Source organism: Neolamprologus brichardi, chromosome 7, assembly GCF_056152115.1.
Source record: "Neolamprologus brichardi isolate AB-2024 chromosome 7, ASM5615211v1, whole genome shotgun sequence".
Classification (NCBI taxonomy): Eukaryota; Metazoa; Chordata; class Actinopteri; order Cichliformes; family Cichlidae; genus Neolamprologus; species Neolamprologus brichardi.
The window spans coordinates 64,857,266-64,871,632 of NC_142110.1; the positions used below are offsets into that span (position 1 = coordinate 64,857,266).

The following is a 14,367-nucleotide window of genomic DNA, read 5'->3' on the forward strand; positions in this document are numbered from 1 at the left end:
TTAACAACTGCACAAACTGTGTGCATTGCCTTGCGTTTCTTTGCGAGTGGCACGTTTCTGTACGCTGTTGGAGACGCAGAGAACATTGGCAAAAGTGCTGTCTGCCGTTCCATTCGCAAAGTATACCTGGCACTCAAGCATTTCCTGGGTGTGTTTGTGGTTTTTCCAAGCCACTTAAGACCACAGGTTGTCAAACAGGGCTTTTTTTCTATTGCAGGTACATTAAATTCGATAATGAATTTGATGCAATCATGACCTATGTCTGTAACTATAGCTCGATTGTCCGCAGGCTTCCCTAATGTGATTGGTACCATAGACTGCACACACATTGCGATCAAGGCCCCCCCAGGCCCCAATGAAGGGGATTTTGTCAATCGAAAGGGGGTTCACAGTATAAATGTGCAGGTGCTACCGAAAAATACTGAGCGCGCTCCTTCGACATTTTCGCCGACCAATCAAAGGGTTGCCGATCAATGTTTCTACTATCGATGCGTAGCCCCTTTTAAGCCACCCAGTGATCTCACATTACTTCATCCAGCTGTACTAATCGTCAACAACAGGTGTGTTCGGAGAACCGGAATAGCGAGCTCAAAGTTGGCGCGATGATTTGATCTTGGATGTAGTAAGCGAGGTACGAAGAATGGACCCCAGGATTGACATAAAGATATAAAGATGCACGCAATGCATGCAATGTAAGGCCCACCTGGAGTGGTTTGTTTGAGCTTGTTTTATTAGATAATCAAAGTGATACTGAGGCCCTGAAACTTCACGTTATTCTTTCTCAATATTTTGTGTACTCATGCCAGGAGACCAACAACCCCATAGTTAGTATGCAACAGTGGTGAAAAAAAAAACAGCTTTGTTTTTTGATTCATTCTTTTGGTAAAACAAACGGCTCAGCACAACACAGCATGTTACTACATGAAAATATGAAGGTGGTAGGAGAGAAATAAAAATAAGCAAGTAAATATTAATCTAATGGTGCACAGCACAGGCCTGCATCAGGCGGTGACAGATGTTGTAAACAGACACCAAATATTTTCCGTCATCAATGAGACCTGAAACCCAGTCGCCGAAGTGACTGAAGAGGTAGCAAAACAAACATATGGAGGCCAAATTCTCACAAACTGTTCCCTTGAGGAGCGAAGAAAGCAGCCGAAACATTCCAGAGGAAAACATTCCATAAGAATTTGCTGCCAGGTTGTTTTACTGGGAGGTTTGTTATTTAAGACGTGTTGTGTTTGTGCAGCATTTTCAAAACTCTCATAAAGTGTATTTAGGTTGGTGTCAGGAACATTGTGCCAACTTGGAAGTCAAAAAAGCAGCGATAAAGGCTCAGTTTTCAAATACAGTCTCAGTATCTTTATCCTGCAAAATGTCCAGCAGGACTGAATTTTTCAGACATGACCAAACACGGTGTGTAGAAGTTCCTGCTGAGGCCTTGCAGTTCAAACAGAGGTGGAAGCTGATGATTCATTTGTGTTTTATGTGGTGAGAGTTTCACACGGTGCAGAATTTTACATTTCAGCAGGGTTACGCAGTACAGTTACACACTGATATTTTTTTGTATGATCCCAAATCACATCCTACTCTTCTTCAGTGATGTCTACAGCAAGTTTATTTTTCCACACCTGTGCTACAGCATGGAAGCTCATTAAATCCAACACATCCGTTTGATTCAACGCACTGTAAAGATGAGATATGGCTTTCTTGGCTGGACCTGGGAGAAGTAACTGCTGATATCCTGCTTTTAATATTGAAAGTAGTTTTTTGGGGGGTTTTGAAGTCTGAGAACTGAATGTATCTAAAAAAGAAAGTAAAGTTAGGGAGATTTGTCTATTTGTTCAAAGAACAGCCAGATGTCACCTTCACCTTAGAGAGAAGTCCTCAATATGAAGAAACCTCAAGAACCAGAGTCAGTGGGTGTGTGGCTGACTTTAGCATCTTAAATCTTTTGTTGTGGTTTCTTGGTTAAGGTTTGGCATGATAGGGTCTGGTCTCATACCAATATACAGTGTTGGGGAGTAACGGAATACATGTACCGCCGTTACGTATTTAAAATACAAAATATGAGTAACTGTATTCCGTTACAGTTACCGTTTAAAAAGGTGGTATTTAGAATACAGTTACTTTGTTGAAATAAATGGATTACAAGGCGGTATTTTCCTGTTTCATATTGTGGCGGGTCAGGCCTGTTTGGGTTTTGTTTGACAGCTACGTTCTGCTGTTCCAGGCGGCAGCGTTACGGTTGCCATGGTTACAGGGTGACGGTCTCTCTCTCTGTGTTTCCTGGGTGAGAGAGGCCTTTTTGTTGTTGTTGTTGTTGTTGTTGTGCTAAGCTAATAGGCAGAATGCTACAGGTATAGCTCTAAAGAATGTAGCATCATGGGCAGTGTAGTCCGTGCTGCAGGGAGAATGGACTGCCATACCCGTTATGTGTCTGTGAGCGAGGGAGGGAGAAAAAGGAAAAATACGAGCTGTCATCGAGCAAAAACGGGAGCTGGAAGCATGTAAATATAATAATAACCACTGCAGCCAAGAAGAGTGCCTGACGAGCCCAGTTGTAAGTAAGCTATTAAGACTCGACTGTACACCGTGTTCGTGTTTTCCTCCAAAAACAATAAGTTCCGTTGGAGCAGCCTTTCAATGCCTCTCTCTGTCTCTCACTAGCAAAGTTGACCCAGACAACAAAGTAAAGCTAGTTTTCGGCTACGAGCCGACACAGAACCCACCGTATTAGCCAGAGGTCCCTTTACTACGGTTCGGAGCCGCGGACCTTCAGTAACAGTAATAAATCACAGCAATAGTACATTCATGTAGTTGTAAACAGCATGATAATATATTAAGTAATCCAAAGTATTCAGAATACGTTACTCTCATTGAGTAATGTAACGGAATACGTTACAGAATACATTTTGGGGCATGTATTTTGTATTCTGTAATGGAATACATTTTAAAAGTAACCTTCCCAACACTGCCAATATATATATATATATATATATACACAACATGAACATTAAAACTGCTGTCCTTCTTTAACTTTAACTACAGTGCTTTGATTGCTTTTACCTGTTGGTGGGACTCTGGTGTAACGGTGACTCCAATATAGCTCGGAAATGTGGCGCTCCAGACGTCCAGAAACATGCGAATGTACACTCATCAGACATGTTACTGTATGAAAATCTGATCAGTAACATACAAATGTTCGGTAACTCAGTACTGATGGTTTGAATAACTACCTGCTGCCTGTTTATTCTCACACAGACCTTCACTGCAGCCTGGATAAAGCGAAGGTTTTTAGAAAGTGATGATTTGGGACTATTGGTGAGAATTATGAAATGACAGGAAACGTTTAATCAAGGAAACAGGATGAATGAACGAACCACAAAAAGAAGAGTTTATCATCAAACTACATCTTGACATTTGCAACTTGACCTACTAACTTTGTGATATAAAGACAATGCATGCAATGTAAGAACTTTGTAGAACAATGGGCGTTTTGTTTGAGTTTGTGTTATCAGATAATCAAACTGATAATGAGTCCCTGAAACTTCCTGTTATCTCATGGTACAGAAAAACCCACTCTATTAACCAACTTTGGGGTTGTTGATTGTTTTTCCACTTTCTTTAGAAGTGCATTGAATATGCAGATGAGAAAGCGACTTAAAGCGGGGTGATCGGACTGATCGCTTCAGACATCTTCTGAAACATCAGGATCATCAGGTCTACAGTGAAATCAACATGAAGACTCTCAGCCTGACGGTGGGACTGCTGCTCGTGCTGTTCATCATTTACTACGGCGATGCCACACGTAAGTCTGTTAGCCTACTTTTTCTTGACTGGTGGGAAACTCTACTGTGAGAATTCAATTCTGCATTTTTTCTTTTTGTTTTTTTTTTCTTTGAAAATGATTGCAAAAGTATCATTTTCCTAAATTTAGCCTCTGGCTAATTAAAAGGCATGTACTTTGATGCCTCTTTAAATTAAACACTAAATTTTACATTTAAGACACCATCTTCCTAACACAGATAATTATCTCAGCTCGATGAAAAGGATGAAGAACACATATTTTGTTTGAAACAGCTGAATTTTTCTGTGCATTTGTCTTTTTGTACAAACACAAGTGCAGCAGCTAGGCCATCAAACTCATCTATGTTCACAGTACATGCTGAACAATATTGATTGCAGTTTCAGCAACATATCTGTTCTTCTACATTCAGGCCATCTACGGTCATTTCATGTGCATTTTAGACTTATCATCACAGTTGATCTACAAAAAACTACAAAATAATATAGATGATCTGCACAGCAGGAAAAGCATTGAAAACAAAGGAACAGACTGAAAAAAGAAAAAATCAAAGCGCTATGATGTTGGACGTACGTCTGTCCTCTCCAGACAAAAGGAAAATTCTACTCTGAGCACTAGATTCTGTATTTTTCTGTATTGTAGTGCTTAAACCGAACAGACAAACAAACAAATACAAAAAACTGACATTATATTATGACATAAAGGAAAATTTCAAATAATGACAGGATTTAAAAATGTATTTGAGAACCAGCCCAGTGTCAGATTGGTGACCCGTTGTCTACAACACGGACAACAGTGGAAAGTTAATGGACATAAGCATTATTAAAGAAGCCTGAACTAAATTAAAAGAGATAACTGCTGAATTTCACAGATTATTATTTAACCGAATGAGATTAATAACAATGATAATTACAACAATAAATCAATGGACTTTCAATCTTGTTTTCACATGTACGTGCAAAGTACGAATAATTTTTAACAGCTAATCTTAAAGTTAAATTTCAATAAAACTTTTTTTTATTTCTGCAGTATTTGTTATCTTGTGAGGCTCAAAAGCATCCAGTTAGCTATCCCTCTAACTTTATAACGCTGATTTGATTTTCCAGCACTTTTTTCTACAAATCTTACTTATTTTATTTTGTCATTTGGTGTAATTACTTCGCTAAAATAAACATAACCAGTTTCTGCTCATCTCCTTGAATGTAAAAGAAAAACATAAAGTTCAAATCAAAAGGTAACACAATATTGCCGCTAAAAGCTAGCCAGCCTAGTTTAGCGCTGGTTTGAACTTCCTTGGTTTGTGACTGATCAAATCGCATTTTTCTCTTTGTCCAAAGATGGAGTAACAGCTTTACTGAGGCTCTCAAACTGATTTATGTTTCAAGCAAAACAGTGTTGCTCTCAAGCAGCATATTCTTATAACGCCTCTAAATATATCATTCTGTTTATGTAATGACATCCATTTGAATCCATCCATTACCTGTGCTTTTTGTATCTATCACAATTGATATAAAAAACACAGAACTACAGTATTTTACTTTCTTCTGATCCAAATAGCTTGAGAAAATCTTTAAATATATATATATTCCCCTCTCGCCCCTGTGGGCGGTTTATCCTTCAAGCTCGGGTCCTCTACCAGAGGCCTGGGAGCTTGAGGGTCCTGCGCAGTATCTTAGCTGTTCCTAGGACTGCGCTCTTCTGGACAGAGATCTCCGATGTTGTTCCTGGGATCTGCTGGAGCCACTTGCCTAGTTTGGGAGTCACTGCACCTGTTGATTACCACGGGGACCACTGTTACCTTCACCCTCCACATCTTCTCCAGCTCTTCTCTGAGCCCTTGGATTTTCTTGAGCTTCTTGTGTTCCATCTCTCTGATGTTGCTGTCATTCGGAACCGCTACATCGATCGCTACGGCCGTCGTCTTCTGTTTGTCTACCACCACTATGTCCGGTTGGAAGTCCCACAGGATCTTAGCTCGGTCATTCTCCACCACCCTTGGGGGCGTCTCCCATTTTGACCTCAGGACTTCCAGGCTGTACTCGGCACAGATGTTCCTGCACACTATGCCGGCCACTTGGTTATGGCGTTCCATGTATGCCCTGCCTGCTAGCATCTTGCACCCTGCTGTTATGTGCTGGATTGTCTGAGGACATCTTTACATAGCCTGCACCTGGGGTCTTGCCTGGTGTGATAGACCCCGACCATGATTAGTGCCTCTGTGCTGTCTTTCAGTCCAGCTTTGTCCAGCCTCTGGTAGGATTTCTGGATGTCAGCCACCTCCACTATCTGCCGGTGGTACATACTGTGCAGATAGACATCTCCGCTGTCTGCACTATAAAGGAATGAGAAAAGGAAAACTAGATCCTTACATTCTGGCATCTTGTTGGACATCCCTCATTGTGATGGTTTTTCTTCATTACATTTTAACTGTGAAATCGAGTTAATAATCTTGCTCTAAGACATAAAATATGATCCTTCAAAGTGTATGTTTTATTTGGATATAATAAACATCACTGCGGTGCCTGCTGAGCGTTGACCTTAATTACTAAAAACATGAAAAAGTATTTGTGATGTGTTGGACATCAGTACTGACAAATCTCTGATTTTCCTCTTACAGCTCATGGAGTGAAACCAACACCTGACCTTTGCTGTTTTAAATTCTACGAGAGAAAGATCCCAACAAAGCAGATCAAATCCATCAAAAAAACTCACAGCAAATGCACGACACCAGCATTTGTGTAAGTTTCTCTTTCACAGTCTCTTTAACACAGTCACAAATATTTGTCAAAATAATGTATTATCCTCCACATAGAAGCTGTAATGCGTGGGGTGGCTGTAGCTCAGGCGGTAGAGCAGGTCATCTACTGATCGCAAGGTCGGTGGGTCGATTGCTGGCTTTCCTGCAGTCTGCATGCCAAATATCCTTGGGCAAGATACTAACCCCAAATTGCTCTCTGATGCATCCATCGGAGTGTGAATGTGGGTGTGCATGTTAGTTAGAAAGCACTTAGAAAAATGTGTTTGGGTGATTGGGTGAATGCACAAGTTGTGTAAAGTGCTTTGAGTAGAAAAGCGCTGTACAAGAACCAGTCCATTTACCATTTAAAAGTTAATACGGGAGCAAAATAATGATACAGATTTTTCTGCAGGATCAAGACACCCAGAGGAGATTTCTGCGTGAGACAGAATGAGACTTGGGCACTGAAAGCATTTGTCCAAAGCAAATAACACAATTAAGAGATGGAGAATCTACAGTGCAATAAGCCGAACTGCATCAATTACTCCATGAATTTGCTTTTTAATCCAGATGTATTGCTGGAGTTTTGACCTCTCCATAATGTGCCTGCTTAATTACTGTCAGCATTTCTGAAGACAAGATACATTTATTATGCATTGATTTAATTCAAAATAAAGATATCAATTTTAGAATTTGAATGAAATGTTAAAGATTATTTTTCTGAGGTTTTCTGTTTTGTTGCCACAGGTATATGAAATCAAACACATCTTTACAATTGGCAGTCTTTACAAACATTTGTGAAAGAATCAGTCGCTTTGAAGACTGTGAGACTTCTGTCTTTGAAATACCACAGTCATCTGAAAGTGAAAGCATTCAGTGGCAGATTAGATAAAGTTACATGGTGGGGTTGGTGAGTGCAGAGACAGAGGGCTTTAAAAAGGTATCCAGTGCACTGCTGACTCAGTATCATGTGTTTCCATGGCCTGTGGGTGTAGCGTGTAGGTGGCCCAAACTTTTGTCCACACTGCCTACATTCACTTACAGCATGTTGTCCCAGCTTGATGTGACAATGTCCCAAAGAGCACTGCTAGGCTTTCTTTGGTCTTGGAGATGTTCTTCAAAGCTCTGAGGTGTGTTTTAGGCTCATTAACATTCTGCTCTGTAACTTACTTTCCTACAAACATCCAAATCACAGTGGAAGTGCATTTCTCAAGAATGCAGTGCCACTTGTCCTCAGTTGATTTCAGTTCAGGTTACCACCCGTAGAGCAGGAAACACCTCCTTATATTCCACTTTATTTTCCTGCTGCTTATCTCTAACTGAGCTGTCGTTAATTTGAAATATTTTTGATTCTGCAGACTTTGAGGTTATTTCCAGGTTCAGATTTGTTTTCACTTTGCCATTGTGATACAGATACAGTATATCCAAAGCATTTGTATCTCACTCTGTACTGTTTTGCTTCATTCTTCAATAAAGTTTTGTTTCACACAAATCAACGACTCCATCTGACAGTGAATGTGTTCTTTTATGCTGTGGCCTAATTAATGGAATTCATCAGAATGTTATAAAAGTTTGTTAATGTAGTTGAAGGTCAAAGTGGAAAATGTGTCATAGGGAGAACTTTCACAAACTCATTATCTGAACGTGGGAAAATTATCTGAGCTGCTCTGAAGTTGAATGTGAATCTGCACAGACGTTTAAGTAAACAAATGCAATGTGAAAACTGGAAGTCATCAATAGTTATCGAAAGTTTAAAATTAAAGTGTAAAGAAATATTTTCATATTCATAAATTTTGAATTTTCCATGTGAGAGAAGGAGTGGATTACTTTAAGACTTCATGAAGATGTGCTTTTTAGGGGGTAACCAGATTAGGAGTACTGGCCTTCAGGCCCATGTGACAAACAGAGGAAAATGGTCAGGCTGCTTTGAGGTGACAGGATGGAAACAGTAACTCAAATAACCACAGCAAAAGCACAACGAGTGCTGCTCAAGTCAGTCATAAACAAAACTTTCCATGTGGAGGAGGAGGGGTGGATATTACTTTAAGTTTCCCTAAAGAAAAACACTTTTTAAAAAGAAAATTGCTTTAGTTATTCTGCAGACTAACAAAACTTTCTATGTAGTTTTGTTAGCTTTTATCATTTCACAATTTCAGATGTTAAACAGTAAGTGACCATATATATAGCCTGCTATTCAATAGTTCAGGCTGCTGCTAATAGAGTAAGGGTATGGAAGATAAACTACACTGCTGGCAGGGTTTAATACAACCAACTGGCACTAAGAATAACTCAGAGAAGAGAGAGCAGGTTAATGAGGGTGCCCAGAGGACAATAACAGTATGTGTGTATGAGATTTAAAGATCATTGCATTTCATTTTTATTTACATTTTACAAAGCATCCCAAGATTTTTGGAGGTTTCCAGAGGAACAGAATGCTGTTTGAAATCCACGTAAATGTTACCACTGGAGGGTGAGCAGGCCAATGGGGAATTTGAGGAAGGTAATTCAGATTGGTTTGATGAGTGTAGCTGCATGCATGGTGATGAGGACTGGAGATAGGAGGCTCTTCAGTCGGCAGAAGGACCACTAGAAACAAGGAGACGTAAGAGCAAGAACACAAGGTAGCCTCTCGGAGAACTCGGTTTGGACTGTTACACTCCTCTTTGGAGGCAAGAGACGAGCACAGCAGGTCTTATTACACTGACATTAATGATGTAGATGATAATCAAGAACGAGGAATCCAATCTCCGCCCAATGACCAACTTGGGAGAGAGAGAGAGAAACTGAAAACAAACCAGCACTCATTATTGTCAACGGGCGCCGGGTACGTGGGAGGGATCCAGACACTGGCGGAAGGTTGATCACAAGCTTAATAATAAATAATAAGAAAAATAATAATAATAATACATACAGAGAGATAAGCAATGACACAGTGTGGATATGTAGTGGGGAGTTTCTGACATGAAGGTACATTGTTGTTACAATGTACAGTTGTTATTACATGGCTTGATTAAGGTACACATTTGGCTGACATCTTGGGCCAGCACAGGGCCAGCAGTGTGTCTGCAACTGGCCTTGTGCTGGCCCATGTGTGGGCCACCTCTGGCAAACCAGATCTGGGCCACCAAAGGGCCGTCATCCTTTGCGGTATGTGGGCAATGTGTAAGCACATTGTGTGGGCCAGATCCGGGCCATAGCAATTTTGCTATGTGGGTAGACTTTTGATGATATGGTATATTATGGTATATTTTCTTGTCGAACTTTGGGCCCCTTAATTACGACCACAGTGTACCCATCTTCTGATTGCAGCTTCCAGCAGAATAACGCCTCATGTCAGAAAGGTACGTGGGAGGGATCCAGACACTGGCGGAAGCTTGATCACAAGCTTAATAATAAATAATAATAAGAAAAAAAAAAATACATACAGAGAGATTAGCAATGACACAGTGTGGATATGTAGTGGGGAGTTTCTGACATGAAGGTACATGAAGGTATTTCTACTAATTTACATTGACTTTTAACATTATTATTTCAGTGAAACAATAAACGACCTTTCTATTTTTTAATGTTAAGGTAAAACAATCTGTAGTATCCCCTTAAAAACAGCTTGCTTGTATGCTGATAAGGACTAAGAACAGGAGGCTCTTCAGTCAGCAGAAGAACCACTAGAAACAAGGAGAGCACGTAAGAGCAAGAACACAGGGTAATGTCTAGAACTAAGAGGCCTGTTACAGAATATTATGCAGAGACGCGCATAGCAGATATTACCACACTGCTGTTGATGAAGTAGATGATAATCGATGTGTTTGGCTGAAGAATCAGATATCCAATCTCCACCCAATGATCAAGCTGGGGGAAAGAGAGAAACTGAAAACAAACCAACACTCATTATTGTCAACGGGGCCCAGAGGCCAGTATGTGGGTGGGGACTGAATCAAGAGACAGGTGGAGGGTTTTTCACAAGCTTTATTATAAACAGAGAGATAAGCAATGACACAGCGTGGAAATGTGGCAGCGAGAAGATGTTTTCTGAATTTGAAGCTTACTTTGCAGGTTAGAAGTGTAAAGCTGTGGAGGCCTGCTTACCACAGTTAGGTAGCTGACGAACTGGCGCTGAATACATCTTAAGTGCTGCCTTGCTGATTGCTGTCAATGTATATTGACAAATGGCTATAGCCTGGAAATATGGTGCACCTAGCATTCAGACAAATATACAACATGTAAACATAATAGATCCATACTACATATTATTGTGTGGAAAAACTGAGTATCAATATACAAATGCATCAGATATCAGCGAATGTCTCAAATGTTGTCTTGCGATTCTACTGCCGACCTTCACTGCAGCCTGAGTAAAGAAAAGTTGTGCAGAAAGTGAAGACTGGGACTAAGCATGCATTATCAGTGCATGTATTTATTGGTAGAGCACCGAGTGGTTTGTTTGAGCGTTTTATCAGATATATTGAGTCCCTGAAACTTCCTGTTGTCTCATGGTACAGAAAAAACCCCAATCTATTAACCACCTTTGGGGTTGTTGATCATTTTTCCAGTTTCTAAGAAATGGTTTGAATATGCAGATGAGAACGTGACTTAAAGCAGGGTGATCGGACCGATCATTCAGACATCTTCTGAAACATCAGGATCATCAGGTCTACAGTGAAGTCAGCATGAAGACTCTCAGCCTGACAGTGGGACTGCTGCTCGTGCTGTTCACCGTTTACCACAGCGATGCCTGTAAGTCTGCTTCTTGTACTTGTGTTAGATCAGTTTTTGAATTTCTGTCTTTCTCTTCATTCAGACACAGAGTGAGACAGAGCGAGGACATCAAACTCATATAAGTTCATGGTCATGAAGACCACTGTTGATCATAACCCTCTGGGGTCCAGGGTATAATTGGCCGTTTTTGACTACTTTTGATTTTACCTCTATATTTCACCTTTAAAATATGTTTTTCTTGCCTTGTTTGGTATCATTACTTTCAGCACAACCTCAAATATCTGAAATTTGAGTTATTTTTTCATTTTGGTATACTATATTAGCACAGTCAATCTAAATTCAGACAAAAAATTCAAAATCAGAGTAGAAAAAAGTTATATTTTTTACTGTAAAACCCACAAACGTGTTTAACAAATCATTTTCATAACTTGAAATGCAAATAGAAATTGTACATTTCTAAAAATTATGCACAAGTTTTGCAAACAACAAAGTTATATGGTACTATTTACCTAAAAATGCAGCCAAGGCCTCAGGCGGTTTTTATATAACAATTTAAATCTATTTACAGAACAATCAGGTGTGCTGCATCAAATAAGAAGGCACACAAATTATTTGTGCCAGTCCAAAAAATGTAGTTTGTGTTCAGTATAAGACAGAGGAGAACACCGCAGGCCTAAACCCTGCAGGTCTGACAACAGGTCGGTGTATCAGTCCAGTTTTCCATGCGGGAACAGCGTTTACACTGGAATCTGCTTTTGACGGCTTTTTTTGGAGAAAATATGAAATTCAGCAGTATAACTGACACATAATACAAAACAATAACTACACAACAAACTAACTATAGCCTCCAAACACGCTAAACGTCACTAATGTCTGACATATGAAAACTCACTCTCTCTGTCTTTCGCTCGCCCGCTTTCCGTCACAGGTGTGACTCCTAAAAACTTCCCCTTCTCCCTAAACAACCAAATGTCACATGTTGCCTTATCATTTTTTTTGATTGGCTGACATGGTAGGGAAGGGGTGCTTTTTCTTTTTTCACTTGCAAGCGGAGAGTGTTTGCTAGCGCTGTCTGTAGAAAACGCCGTTTTTACCGTTCTTCCTGCTGTAAACACCACTGTTTTGTTCAGAAAAAAACATCGCGTGTATTTTTTATCATAACTCTGGTTTTACATGGCCCATCGACACAATTCAAAAACTGGTATATAGTTTGAAGTCCGCACTTTCGACCCAAGTTGAAATGGAGACTCTGCATCTTGTAGCTGTGTCGTCTTAAATTGGTCATGTGATTTTGACGCGCCGGCGCGTCCGGCGACCCCAGAGGGTTAAATTCTTTACTGTAATTAAAAGTCAGATTGAATCCTCGTGTAAACAAGTGTGGTCACATGTTCGGCATGTACTTCACTGAGACATATTTATTTTTTTAACTTAAATAGGAGCCTTCAAACTGTATTAAGATGTAACAAATTGTATTTTGTTGCATTAACCTTAATTATATCTGGTATGTTGGAGAAGCAGACGCAGCACTGAGTAATTCCTGTTTTTCTGTTACAGCTAAGGCAGTGAATTCACCCGACTTTTGTTGTTTTCGCTTCTTTGACAAACGGATCCCAAAGGCGAACATCGTCTCCATCGTGAAAACTCACAGACAATGCTCCACACCAGCATTTGTGTAAGTTTGTCTTTCACTGTCTCTTTGATACGATCACTAATATTTGCCAAGTAAGTCATGTATAAGCAATGTATAATCGTTGAGATTGAAGCCGTAACTCTGCTATTAACTGTAAAATGTGTGAATATGAGAGCAAAATAATGATACTGACTTTTCTACAGGGTCAAGACACCCAGAGGGCTTTTCTGTGTGAAACAGACTGCAGAGTGGGCAAAGGAACAATTTGTCAAACAAATAGAGGAACATCTAAACCAACGCCATAGTCAACAGCTCAAACATCTTTCATGACTTTGATGAATGCTACAAGCTGAAATGCATCAGTCACTCCATGAAGTTGCTTCATAAACTTTTTATTTTTTTGCATTATCACAATATCAGCCTAATAATTTGCGGCTTATGTTAAATCTCCGATAAATAAATTTCAGTATTTAGTATATGGACAAAAGTATTGGGGCACATCTAAATCTCTGAATTCAGGTATTTTCAGTCTTGTTGCCACAGGTGTATCAAATCCACCAAAATGCCATGCTGTCTGTACAAACACTTGTGAACGACTGAGTTGTGTCATGTTGACCCAGCTTGATATGACAATGTCTTAAAGAGCTTCATCTGATGAGGAAAGTTTATAATGCAACAATATGTAAAAACATGTATTGAATTATTTTATAATTTTCTTTCACTATGCAATTGAAATCATTTTTCTATCACATTGTGTTGTTTTGATTTATTCTTCATTAAAGTTTCATTTCACAAAACTCATCGACTTCATCTGTCAGTGAATGTAAAAGTATTTTCATGCCTATGTTTTGGAGTTCATCGGATGTGACTGGAACACCTGAATTCAACATATTCCCACATAACAGACAGGTCTGGCCCGGATCTGGTGTCAAGCTGGCACTGCTGGCTGACTTCTGGCATGGTAAGTGGTATGTCATCCAGATGTGGTCCAGACCTGGCGTAGATGCACTGTTTATGTGATGGCATGCCACATCTGGCCCGATTATGGTTTGGTTTATGTGATCCAGGCTCATAGAAAACAGGTCTGGCCTGGATCCGGCATTGAGCTAGCACTTCTGACTGACTGGTGTCATGGCACAGTGTATGTCAACCAGATGTTGGCCAGGTCTGGCAATTATGGCATTGTTTATGTTCCTATTTTCCTATTTTAGTTAGGAAGTTCAAAGGCCATGTTGCAATAGTATACTGCTATGGTAGCCAACATTTCAAATGCAGGTTTGACAGGTTTGTGAGTGTACACTTTATCTAAAACCCTAGTGAGGGTTTACTCATGTTTACCACTGGGTGGCTGTGGCTCAGGAGGTAGAGCAGGTCACCTATTGATCAGAAGGTTAGTGGTTCGTTCCCTGGATTCTCCAGTCTGCATGTCAAGACAGTGAATGTGTATGAATGTAGTTAGGAAGTGTGTGAATGTGG

General features: G+C 40.0%; 2 protein-coding genes across 2 annotated transcripts; both read left to right on the top strand.

Moving 5' to 3' along the window:
- The first annotated feature begins 2,489 nt into the window (after positions 1-2,489).
- On the top strand, positions 2,490-7,302 carry LOC148102305 (C-C motif chemokine 4-like). The gene is made up of 4 exons (XM_087844549.1): positions 2,490-2,563; positions 3,632-3,811; positions 6,426-6,546; positions 6,958-7,302. The coding sequence occupies exons 2-4, from the start codon at positions 3,742-3,744 to the stop codon at positions 7,034-7,036; spliced, it is 270 nt and encodes an 89-aa protein (XP_087700675.1). The 5' UTR covers positions 2,490-2,563; positions 3,632-3,741; the 3' UTR covers positions 7,037-7,302.
- A 3,910-nt stretch (positions 7,303-11,212) lies between these two features.
- On the top strand, positions 11,213-13,221 carry LOC148102306 (C-C motif chemokine 4-like). Its single transcript, XM_087842731.1, has 3 exons — positions 11,213-11,294; positions 12,816-12,933; positions 13,095-13,221. Exons 1-3 carry the CDS (start codon positions 11,213-11,215, stop codon positions 13,219-13,221), a joined length of 327 nt encoding a protein of 108 aa, XP_087698857.1.
- The last annotated feature ends 1,146 nt before the right edge of the window (positions 13,222-14,367 follow it).

Excerpts from the sequence above, each read along its gene's own strand:
- LOC148102305 (XM_087844549.1), top strand. The coding sequence starts at position 3,742 with ATGAAGACTCTCAGCCTGACGGTGGGACTGCTGCTCGTGCTGTTCATC. Across the intron at positions 3,812-6,425 it reads TTACTACGGCGATGCCACAC|CTCATGGAGTGAAACCAACA; the intron begins GTAAGTCTGTTA and ends TTCCTCTTACAG. Across the intron at positions 6,547-6,957 it reads TGCACGACACCAGCATTTGT|GATCAAGACACCCAGAGGAG; the intron begins GTAAGTTTCTCT and ends ATTTTTCTGCAG.
- LOC148102306 (XM_087842731.1), top strand. The coding sequence starts at position 11,213 with ATGAAGACTCTCAGCCTGACAGTGGGACTGCTGCTCGTGCTGTTCACC. Across the intron at positions 11,295-12,815 it reads TGCCTGTAAGTCTGCTTCTT|CTAAGGCAGTGAATTCACCC; the intron begins GTACTTGTGTTA and ends TTTCTGTTACAG. Across the intron at positions 12,934-13,094 it reads TGCTCCACACCAGCATTTGT|GGTCAAGACACCCAGAGGGC; the intron begins GTAAGTTTGTCT and ends ACTTTTCTACAG.